Source organism: Zootoca vivipara, chromosome 4 (genome assembly GCF_963506605.1).
Source record: "Zootoca vivipara chromosome 4, rZooViv1.1, whole genome shotgun sequence".
Taxonomy (NCBI): Eukaryota; Metazoa; Chordata; class Lepidosauria; order Squamata; family Lacertidae; genus Zootoca; species Zootoca vivipara.
This window is the reverse complement of record NC_083279.1, coordinates 5,571,463-5,583,109: the sequence shown is the minus strand read 5'-3', so window position 1 is coordinate 5,583,109 and position 11,647 is coordinate 5,571,463. Positions and strand designations below refer to the sequence as shown.

At 42.7% G+C, this 11,647-nt stretch overlaps 1 protein-coding gene across 1 annotated transcript in view; it reads left to right on the top strand.

Moving 5' to 3' along the window:
• Positions 1-10,480: 10,480 nt before the first annotated feature.
• LOC132591970 (protocadherin-9-like) overlaps positions 10,481-11,647 on the top strand; it is a 111,201-nt gene continuing 110,034 nt past the window's right edge. The window contains exon 1 of the mRNA XM_060273313.1: positions 10,481-11,229. Coding sequence (XP_060129296.1) covers positions 11,178-11,229 — 52 coding nt within the window. The 5' untranslated portion in view covers positions 10,481-11,177. The remainder of the gene's footprint in view (positions 11,230-11,647) is intronic.

Sequence of the window (11,647 nt, the reverse complement as noted above, 5' to 3'; positions counted from 1 at the left end):
TGGCTCCCCCCTCCCTCACAGTGCCAGGAACCTCGGAGCTTGAGGATTCCTCACCGATCAGCGCTGGCAGTAGACCGGAAGTCTGCTCATCTCGCTTTACAGGCCGAGGGAGCTGGCATTTGTCCGCAGACAGTGTTTGCGGGTCATGTTGCCAGCATGACTAAGCCACTTCTGGTGCAACAGAACAGTGCACGGAAATGGCGTTTACCTTCCCGCCGTATTGGTACCTATTTATCTACTTGCACTGGCATGCTTTCGAACTGCTAGGTGGTCAGGAGCTGGGAACTGTCATGGCAATTCGAACCGCCGACCTTCTGATCAGCAAGCCCAAGAGGCTCAGTGGTTTAGACCACAGTGCCACCCACGCCCCTTGTGGGCAGGAGAAAACACACATGTTCCTCTTCCATGTGACACCTCTTAAGATATTTGAAGATGGCTATCATATCTCCTCTTTTCCAGGCTAAGCATACCCAGCTCCTTCGAGCGCTCCTCGTAAGGCTTAGTTTCCAGACCACTGGGGTTTATTGTGGGGGGTTTTCGCAGAAGGAAAAATTGTTCTTTTTTCATACATGTCTTGCTTCTTTTTCCCTTTCTTTCACTGCATTTCTCCCATGAAATTTGATGCGATAATTTGAGTTTCAGATTTCAGCCAGACTGAGGTAATAGATGCTCATAAATAGGATGGAGGTGAATGTGTTCTTGCTGATTTAAAATGCACAGTAAGTACAATGTCCCTGTCCTGCTTATCTCAGAAAGATTTTATCAAAATCTAAGTAGTGTAATTGCAACTGAGTGAACAATGCATGGCTGCTAAACAGAAGAAAGCAGAGACCCCCACACCCAATTAAGATTTGAGCTCTAAAACCCTTGGGCCTGTCTGCAGCAACTGAAAACTAGGTAGAAATTCATCTACTGGGTATTTTGAAAATATACAAGGAAAATAAGACTTAGAATTTGGAGCATAGAGTATCAATCCAGGTTTCTTTCCATTTCTGTTTATTTTAACAGAATTAAAACAATCAGTTTTGCCTTCGTATAAGCAGGAATTTTTTCAGCTGGAACTTGCTAGAACTTAGTTCTGGCACCTCTCAGTTGAGCACCATTTCCATTAAAAGGAAACAAGACAGACATTCATGGTGAGTTCCAGCACCTCTTTTTCTAGAGAAATAGTACTGGGTATAAGCCCACTTGAGATGTAAAAATGCACTTGTGAATTGCTTAAGCAGCACTGTCTTGCTACAGAAAAGGTGGGAAACCTCAGGGTCAAGGCTGAACATGAGAACACACTTCTCACTCTTCTCACCCCTTGATTTGTGAGAATGCCTCTTGCTTGCCTGGATTGGGGAGGGAAATACATATTTGTGTATGTGTGTGTAGGAAACTCTGGCTTTGCATGGCTTGAACGCAGCTTTTGGTACAAAGTTCCATCTCTTTTGCCTTTAATCTTAAGTGCCATCTCCACTCCTAGCCCCTTTCATATTGGCACATGGTCCCTGCACAGTCACCCATGAAGGAACGAGGCTCTCTGGATGAAAAGGTTCCCCACTCTTCACTTACTAGAGAGGAAAAACATTGCTCAGCATTCATTTGTAAGGGCCTTGCATTGCTTTAGCAGCAACAAGAAAGAGTGTAGCTTGTCACTGAAAGAAAACAGGGAGCACCACCACTCAAAACTACGTGCCATGAAAAGATCTTGGACATTTCCCAAATATAAAACATAGGTTGCCTGAAAATAATAAGTTATTGGAAGTCTGGTGTCCTTTGAATTCTGATATAGAAAACTTAGCTGAAGAGAGACCACTGTGATCATTCAAGTCCCTAGTTTTAGATTAGTGTAAGCACATATTTGGACTGCAAATCAAGAAGGGGAGCTCCTGGCCCATGGGCAAGATCGAGCCCTGGGTGGATTCCCATTTGGCTAGTGATGCCTCTTTTCCTTGGGCCCACCCCTGCTCCTCATTTTCCACACTTCCTGTGGAAGGACTTCTTTTTCTTTGCAGCCATCACAGAAATGCAGCAACCTGGGGCCTGGCTTAGGAATAAGACCGAAGCTGCAGTGATTATCTGAAAAAAGACTCATTTGTTTTTCCCAATGCAGATTGAGGTCAAATATAATGGAAGCAAAAGGTTTAAGCCTCCCTAACCCCACCTCAGGATCCACATTCAGGTACCCATGCCATGGTGCAAGCTTGGGTGATTGCTTATTGGTAGGTGGTGTTAGTGGCTGGGTGTGCGTGGAAGACAGTTTGAGCTCTGCCCCCTCCCCCCCCCTCTGGCATTTAGCTCCTGACACATTACTACCAAGGGAAAGGAAGAGTGTGAAATATATTTTCCTCTGGATGAAGGATAGTACTGAATATTTAATAAATATGTTGTGGAATCATGCACTTTAGGCTTATTAGTATTTTTTTTCCTGTTAAAAGTTTGATACTTGCAATGACTGCATAGTTCAAAGCTGTTCCTTGCTCCAAGACACTTGATCCTGATTTCTATCTGGGTTTTAAAAATTCATCAAAGGTTAATACAAAAAAAGAACAAAAAGAAGCAGCTGAATTCTCTTTTTAACTATTGTGCAAATGATGTCACTGTTTCCCCATGTTTTGCACCATTTGCTCACTTTTGCTAATCTTCAGGAGTCACAAGGAGCTGAAGCACTGCCCGCTGACCTGGAAATGTTAAGCGACTCTTTTGGCTGTGGATGTACCAGGCAAGGCTTTTTTCAGCCGGAACTCGCTGGAACTCAGTTCTGGCACTTCTTAGGCGAGCTCCATTGTCATTATAAGAGAACAAGTGAGGCATTCATGGTGAGTTTGGGCACCTCTTTTTCTAGAAAAAAAATAGCACTGGTACTGGGTGTTGCCCATGCAGCGTACCCTCAAACTCACAAGGACTAGATACATGCCTTTAAATAAAAGAATGCTTTGATTCTGAAGAAGTGTGCTGTCCTGGCCTTAACCAAAAATCCCAGAGTCAGGCAGTGAGGCAGGCCAGAGCAGAAGTACTTTGGAGAGCTCTAGGAAAGTAATTTGCTTTGATCCCTGTTCTGGGTCACTGGCCCGAGGGCCTCAGGCCCACAGCTCAGGCTCTGGCTGAGGCTTGGCCATGTAGATGAGGCCTGGGTCTGTGGCCAGCATCTCTGACTTTGATGTCACTGGTCTGACTGATCTAGCTAGTCTTGCCTCTTCTGGCTGGGACTCAGCAGCTGCTCAGAGTGAGAAGAAGAAGAGTTTGGACTTGGTATCCCACCTTTCACTCTCCTTAAAGTGTCTCAAAGCAGCTAAATATTTCCTTTTCCTTCCTCCCCCACAGCAAACACACTGAGAGGTAAGTGGGGCTGAGAGACTTCACTGCTCTTAACCACTACACCATGCACTACAGTCATGGCATGGATTCAACAGCTACATTCTGTAATGCGTGGGGAAGCTCTTTAGGCCTGAGTGCTAGATTCAGACATGGCCAACCTGAGGGCCACACCCCAATGATGGGTGGGGCAAAAGCAAAATTCTCTTGGGGCAGGGCAAAGCAGTCTTCTTTTTACTTTGGTCTTTCCTGGCAAAGTGGAAGCAACGATCTCTGCTTACATCTTGCTCAGAGACTTCAAATTGTTTCTCCTCCATACTGCATCACAAGACCAGCACACATGTAGCCAGCTGGCCCACATGGGACCTTCTCCAAAGGCAATTCCTGGCATACCCAGGCTTCACCTTCCCTTTGCCTCTTTATTTGCCACTAGAACTTCACCAACTGCCTTTGTGCAGGGACTCCAACTTCCTTTTAACTGCAGTGTGTGACACGCTTGTAACTTCCCCGTGTCGGACAACTTACAACATCAAGTGGTTGACAGGTAGGCATAGTTTGCCTAAAATGGTTGGCCAAATGGGCAGGTCGAGACTTAATCAAGCCTGCAGCTATTTCAATGAGCAAAAATGTTAAGTTATGCTTCAGCTGACTTTGAACTCTGAATTGCCAGCTCTGGTCGCTAGGCTATTTTCTCTAGGTCTTGCTCCTTCTATCTATATAAGAACAGTATGTCACTCCCACCTTGGTTTAGGCAGGAAAGAAATATGTATTTGGAGTTCTGAATCAACGCCGCTTTCTAAGCAATCCTATTTTGTTGGCTTCAGAATTGTGTCACTGGACATTTTCAATCACCATGAATCAATTTCAGTGGGGGAGGGAGGGAGGGAGGAGGTTGGAGGCTACAGTATTTTATCTAGGTAATATTATTCAGACTTTTACACCCAGAGGCATCTTATTTCTTTTAATGGGAATTTTGGTACTTAAGAGAGTAATGACAGATATACAGCTGCTGATATTGAAGGCCTCTGTCTTTCAGCAAGGCAGTGGAGCTGCAGTTTTCTGTTTTTTGCAACAATATTTGGCTGCAAACGAGGAACCATTTCACAATTTCTCACCTGAGCTAAGTGAGGTCTTAGGCTTACCTTTGCTGCTTGGCACTTTTTGTATGTTGCATGGGATGAGAGAATGAAATTTGGACACAGTGCTACATTTCATGTTCAGCTACCTGCTCATCCCCCCCCCCAACCAACCATTTTCAAGAAAACAGAAAATGTGGTCGTGTGATGTCTTCACTTCTGCCCAAATCCTGATCATTCTGAGGTGAAACTGAAATTAATAACTTGAATTTTATGCAGTGCATTAAGATACAACCCCCCTGCCCTGCAAAGCAGTTAGTTCGGTGTTTCTGTTGTGACATTTGTTGTCCTCTACCACTACTTGTTATGTGACATAAGAACTGAAAGGCTGCAGAACAGAAGGGTGTGCATGTATGAGTGAGAGAAGGACATCAAGATGCAGTCAGAGAAGACGTCAGAGCAGCAGCATCTACTTTCTGCTCCTTCTCAGCCTTGTCACCTGCCTTTCTTCTCTATGCCCTGCCGGGCATGCCTAGGATCCTGCTTATTATTGCAGAAAAGGGATGTGGATGAGTAAGAAACCACAGCTGTCTTGTCTCCTACTTCCTTGTGGAATTTAAAGCTACAGTCGTATGACATGGGCTGGTGCGACCTGGCAGCGTTACTCGCAACAGCCCCAGCAGGACCATTGTTAAGAAGGGCCATTATCAAACTAGTGTCATCTTTAGTCTCTGAACCCTTCACTCTCGTATTAAAAACGAAAACAAAAACTTCTAGGTGTGGGAACAGTAAGCATTAGCTACTCTCTCTCAAATCTTTCTCCTATGAGTGCCACTTCAGTGCAAGGTGGCAAGCCCAGAGCAGGGACTCATAAATTTGCAATGGGCATCTCTCTCTCTCTTGGCAAGTACTCTGCTGTTCCTCTGCATCAGGTGTGGTTGGATAATTCAGTCCCATGTGAGGCAGATAGACACCAGAATTATTCACCCTTAGAGGAGGTTTCCTGCTGTGGCTGAGTGCTTTTGACTCACGCAAGCCTTTGATTATTGGATGAATTTATCTCTCTTAACAGCATACTTCCTCTTGCGGCACATTAAGGTGCCTAGGTGCACAATGTGGGGAAAACTGTGTGATGTTGAGGTGGTTTGTTTGTTTTTTAATGCTTCTCTATGTTTCTAATCTGTTTCATTTGTTTTAATTATGTTTTTAATTGACTGTCATGTGGGGTTTTTTAGTTTTCTGTTTTAATCTGCTCTTATTTTTATACAGTTTTGTTGTGGTGTATTGTTAGCTGCCATGGACATTTTTTAATGAAAAATTGGGATATATAAGTGTAACAAACAAACAAAACAAAACAATGTTAGTCTTGATAATATTTACCAAATGCTTTTTAACACCCTGATTCCATTCTAAGGTAGTAGGACGACCACAAGGGGCAGGGGGTTTATCATTCCACTTTGCTCCTGCCTTAGTACTGCTCAGCAAGGATGTCAATTACCGGGGGGGGGGGGGGAGAGGGAGAGGGAGAGAGAGAGAGAGAGAGACTCTACCTTTAAAGAAAAACCCAACCGGATAACATTTTGAAGCTTTCCATTTTCTGGGTTTGATAGGCATTCTAGTTAAGCAGAGACTGGAAGGTGAATACCATTGATCACACTATGAAACTACAGCAGGTGCTCTCCTTCTTTGTTCTTCTGGCATCATAACACTGTGACTGCCTCTGTCTTAATGGGCTGATTTGCATTGCAAAGCAAGGGACTCCCTGACTTCCAACTTTCTGAATTTGCTTACTGGCCTGTGCAAACACATTCCAGCAACTAGAGAATCTTATATTTACAGCAGAAAAACTGAAGCATAACCTGAGTAATTGATCTCTTCCTATTAAACAGGTCGCTATCTGTGTAAATTGTAGCAATGTGCTCTGCATTTCTAATATAGGGAATTGTTGATGTGGATTTACACATGAAAATATATTTTTTCTATTTACACTCTAGCCTTCTCCAGTCCAGCAGTCAGAATTGGACACATTATTCAAGGCTGTAGTTGAATTATTGGTTTCTAAAAGGTAAAGGACCTCTGACAGTTAAGTCCAGTCGTGAATGACTCTGAGGTTGCGGCGCTCATCTCGCTTTACTGGCCGAGGGAGCCGACGTTTGTACGTTTGCTTTTCTGGGTCATGTGGCCAGCATGACAGCCACTCCTGGTGAAACCAGAGCAGTACACGGAAACCCGTTTACCTTCCTGCCGGAGCGGTGCCTATTTATTTACTTGCACTTTGACATGCTTTTGAACTGGGACTGAGCTTTCGAACTGGCAGGAGCTGGGACTGAGCAATGGGAGCTCATCCCGGGCCATTATTTAGGCTGCTCATTGCAATTTGTCTATTCTCTTTGCCATCTAAAGCATTCTACAACACTGAGCTGAAATTTTTGGGGAGCTAATTATTCCTACGAATTGTTCACATTCTGTTTCCTGACTGGTCAAACCTAATTTAGATTTTGACCTCTAAGGAAGGATTTTAAAAAATCTGGCGTTTTGTTTTGTTTTTAAGTCTTGTTATCCACAATATCTTAGTTGTGTGAATACTACCAATGTATTATTCATTCATACACAGGTATTGTTAGCATGCATATATTCATACATGTGAAATGATATACATGCATTATTCAATACTTCAGATTTCTCTTCCGAACAAAGAGGGAATGGAAAACAGTGAAATATTTTTCACCTGTCCTATCCTAGAGGTTTACTGAACTCTATATAGTATACCCCCTCTGGTGTTATTTTCAGGAGAATTAAGCTTTGTGAGATGAGCTGGCCAAGGTTCCTCAGTAAGCTTCGTAGCTAAGCAAGTATTTGAACTAGAATTTCTCTTGTGAACAAATCCCACCAATTCTTTTGGTGTTATATTGGTGAAATCAGTCCAGACAAGAGGTCTTTAGTCTAGGTAATTGGCCCATATAGCCTATGTTATAGGTTTTTAAATGACAGCAATTATATTTTTATCAACAATGTCAATAGGACTGCTGCACACTACAGTTATAAGATCACTCACACACTGCACACGGCAATAGAAGGTTAAGTCGAAATAGAGCTTGTGCGTGTTTCAGTCCCTCTCATCGTTTGACAATGTCTTTCACCGGTTTGGGGTACGGCTGTGAAAGAGGATTAAACCTTTGCCTATTTAGAAAGGCAGTGTGAAGCATTGTCTCCACTTTGCTTGGACTTTGTGTCAAAATCACACAGCCAATATTGGCAGGGATCATTTCAGGAAGGAACTTTTTTATCATTTCAGGGACAAAACAATTTTAAAAAAATGTCTTGAAAGTGGCAGATCAGATAAAGCAGAAGTTGGGATAAGGTCACAAATATCACGCACAAATCACAAGCAAGACTTTTGTCTTTTTGTTGATGTAATGAAGCTCTTCATAACCAAAGACCTTCGAAAATTGCTATGGGTGAAAACTAACCACAGTTATAGGACAAAATAGCTATTTCCCTGGGGGCATTGTTTCAGCAAAAGATGAAGGTAGGCTTGAGGAATGAGTCATTCCTTCACTGACTCATACAAACAGCTTTCTCTTTCCATATACTGTAGCAGAATTCTTTACAAATAAGTTTTATCTTTGTTATGTTATTATCAGTGCTTACATACCAAGGATGCTAATAAACTTTTTGAAAAGATGAGTGAATTGCACATTGGCCTCTGTGTGTATTTCTCTTGAACAAACTGGGGGCAGCACTGGAAGTTGAAGCAAGTGCTAGTATTAGGAGGTAAGTGAAGGGGCAAGCACAGACAATATCTTGCCGGTGAAATGAAACATATGTATAGGTTCTATGTATAATGAGATAGGACTGTAAATCTTGGGCTTATGGTCCCTTCTTCAACATGCACATACCATTTAAAGTGGACCTCCATTTTTGTGGTGGACAGATTTTGTGAGGGCCGCTCCCATCCATGAATAGTTGGCATGCTCAGACTGTGTGTGAACCTGTGGGTGGGATGGCTCTTCATGCCATGATTCAGTTTTGGGTGAACCATCCTATATTTGGTTTCTGCTACTATGCCTCACATAACACCATAACTAAAGAAGTTGGAGTTCTTGATTGGAGCACACGCAGAAAATTCGTAGGAGGGCAAGAACTCTGGCCGCAGAGGTAAAATAGTGCTGGATTAATGGTTCAAATGATTCAATTTTTTCAAAAAGTCTCTTTGTATAGATTTTCTGTATATTCCTGCATATAAGACTACTTTTTAACCCAGGAAAATCTTCTCAAAAGTCAGGGGTCATCTTATACGCCGGGTCGTATTTCTTATATGGCGAGTATATCCCAAACTCTATATTTTAACTGGAAAAGTTGGGGGTTGTCTTATACGCCCAGTTGTCTTATACACGGGTATTTCTTGAGATTTATACACCAGGTGAAGTTTATACGCCAAGACAGGGCCCTGTTTCAAAAATTCTTCTTCAGCAGATAGTCTTAGAGTCAACGTGTACTGGTAATTTCGAAACGTTGGCTCTAAGACTATCCGCTGAAGAAGAATTTTCGAAACAGGGCCCTGTCCTGGCGTATAAACTTCACCTGATGTATAAACCTCAAGAAATAAATCTATACAAAGAGATTTTTTTTTTGAAAAATTTGAATCATTTGAATCACTAATCCAGCACTATTTTACCTCTGCGGCGAGAGTTGTTGCCCTCCTACAAATTCACATAACACCATAACATTGCCGGGTAGGGCCATAACGTAGTGATGAAGCGCTTGCTTGCATGCAGAAGGTCCCAGGTCCAATCCCCAGCATCTCTGTGTGGGACTGCAAAGAGAGCCATTCTAGTTAGTGCAGACAATTCTGAGGCAGGTGGGCCATTGGCCTGCAAAGGTATAAGGCAGTTCTGTTTTCCTAGCATCCAACTTGCCCTGCTGGATCATCCAACTCTACATCCTGATTCCAAGGGTGACCAGCTAGATACTTCCAGTGAGGCCACAAGTGGAGCATGAAGGCAACACTGCCTGTCCTTTGGCAATGGATATACCAGCTATGAACATGTAGCTCTCAAGACTAATAGCCATTTATTGCATTGAGAGAAAAATTTAAAGTCCAGTGGTGGAAGGCAGCGAAATGCATTGTCAGAAATAATAGCCCAGCTTCCCTGGTATGAAATTTCTTCACTGGGCTTTATAACATCTAGTGTAAAATATGAGAAAACCACTTTTACTGAGTTCCCCTCTGTAGTGTCAGTCTTAAACTTTACTCTGGGATCACCCCAAACATCTGGTGATTTCTCATTGCTTGTGCATGTATTACCAGTGAATTATAATTTGTTTGTGAAATGCCCTCCCCACAGGAGTACAACTAATAACAACATTGCAATCATTCTGGCACCAGGTCAAGACGTATTTATTTGACCAAGCATTTTAACATTTAAACTGGTGATTGCCTTAGCCTATTCTGCTGGTTTTGGATGCCTCTATAATGATGTCATGATATTGTTCCATTTTACTGCATCATTTGGCGTGAGTAGTTTTATTTTACGTTTCTGTATATGTACTGCTCTGGCCTAACTGTAGCAGGAGGGTAGGCTACAAGTGACTAAAATGGCATATCTCTCTCTCTCTCTCTCTCTCTCTCTCTCTCTCTCTCTGTGTGTGTGTGTGTGTGTGTGTGGCCATGAGCTGGCTTTTCATAGAGTCACATGTTGAAGGTTGCAGTTGGGTATTCCTTTAAATGACCAGCATTGCTGGGAATTGCTTGACCAGTGAGGCCCAAGATTCTGATTTCTTCCTTGTGAACTCTGACTCAGCTTCTGCCGTTGCAATTCCCTTTCCTAATAGCCATAGTTGTTGTGGTAGCGCTGTTAACCGTCACACTTGACACCATTGTGTCACTGCTGTTAAAGAAGTCCCCTGGCTGCGCAATTCTTACTGGAAAGAACGGCAGATTAGACTTCTCCGCAACATGCTTCTGCTGGAATTGCTGCCAGCTGACAAAACCTCTCAGCTATTCCCAGAACTTAGAAAATGCAGCAGCTCCGCAATGGGCCCTGCCATTAATTTTTATAAGTTATCCAACAGTTTGCCTCTCTGTGCCTCTTTCCATCTTCCTCTCACCTCTCATATTTAGGTTTATGGTTGAATCCAGTTTTAGCAAGTTCATCTATTGATTTCTTTTTTAAAAAAAAAAAAGTATATATGTGGCTCCCTATAAAAGATGTTGCTTAAAATATGTATATGCAAGGGTTGTAATTTTAGACTAGACTAGTTCCAGCGCATAGTTCACTAAATCTCTGAGGATATAAAGTGGAGAGCTATTTAAAAAGTGCAGAGAGATAGATTTAGGAGTCCTCAAAATACGTAATTTAGGATCTTAGTGCTCTTTTAGACTTCAGTTATTCATTTCAAGACACATCATAAATGCTTCTGTAACTAGCACACTTTAAGGTCATTTGAAGTCAAGTTCCGATAAATGGACATATTTGATAAATAGTTTTGCTTTGGATTGGTTGCCAAGGCTTCCTATTGTTCTTGATTTTTCTCTCAGGTTGTGCAACGACGAGTATTTCCCAAGTAAACACCTGTTAGGATTGTTAATGTGTACTGATTAACTCTGAAAGCGCTGCTGCTAATAAGTGTTACGATTATTGTATACTAGTATATAAGCAGACAATCAGCCTTGTGGGGCTATCCAGCAAGGTGACAGATCTCCTAAGCCTCCGTGCGTATGAGCAAGCAAAGTTCTCCTTGTCCCTCTGGCTTCCATTGGCTCAGCTGCTCAGGTGTCATCGAGGAGCAGGGCAATATATGCGGGATGATCCTGGTCTACTTTTTGTAAAAGCATTTCTTTTAAAAACAGGTAAGTGAAGCTGCCCTTTAAAATGGTTCAAAAACTGCAGCAGATCCAAAGTAAGGCAGTAGGTAGGAATATTCTTGGGAACTGCTAGATATTATAGATTGTACCAGTAGTTATCCGCACTGACTTTCAGTTCCTTGATGGGCCCTGTTCAAATTTCTGGTATTAAGCTTTACAGCTTAAAACAAGCTTATGGCCAGACTATGGGAAGGAATGCCTCCTTCTGTGTACAGTCCTTAAGATTGTAACCAAAGGCCCTCCTCCAGATGCTTGCCAAACCATCTAGCTGAAGTGCCAGGCACAGGATGGGGCCGTCTTTACTCAAATCCTGCTTGTGGGTTTCCCACAAACATCAGTTTGACCCCTGTGAGAACAGGATGCTGGAATTGATGGGCCTGATCCAGCAGCTCCTTATGTTCTT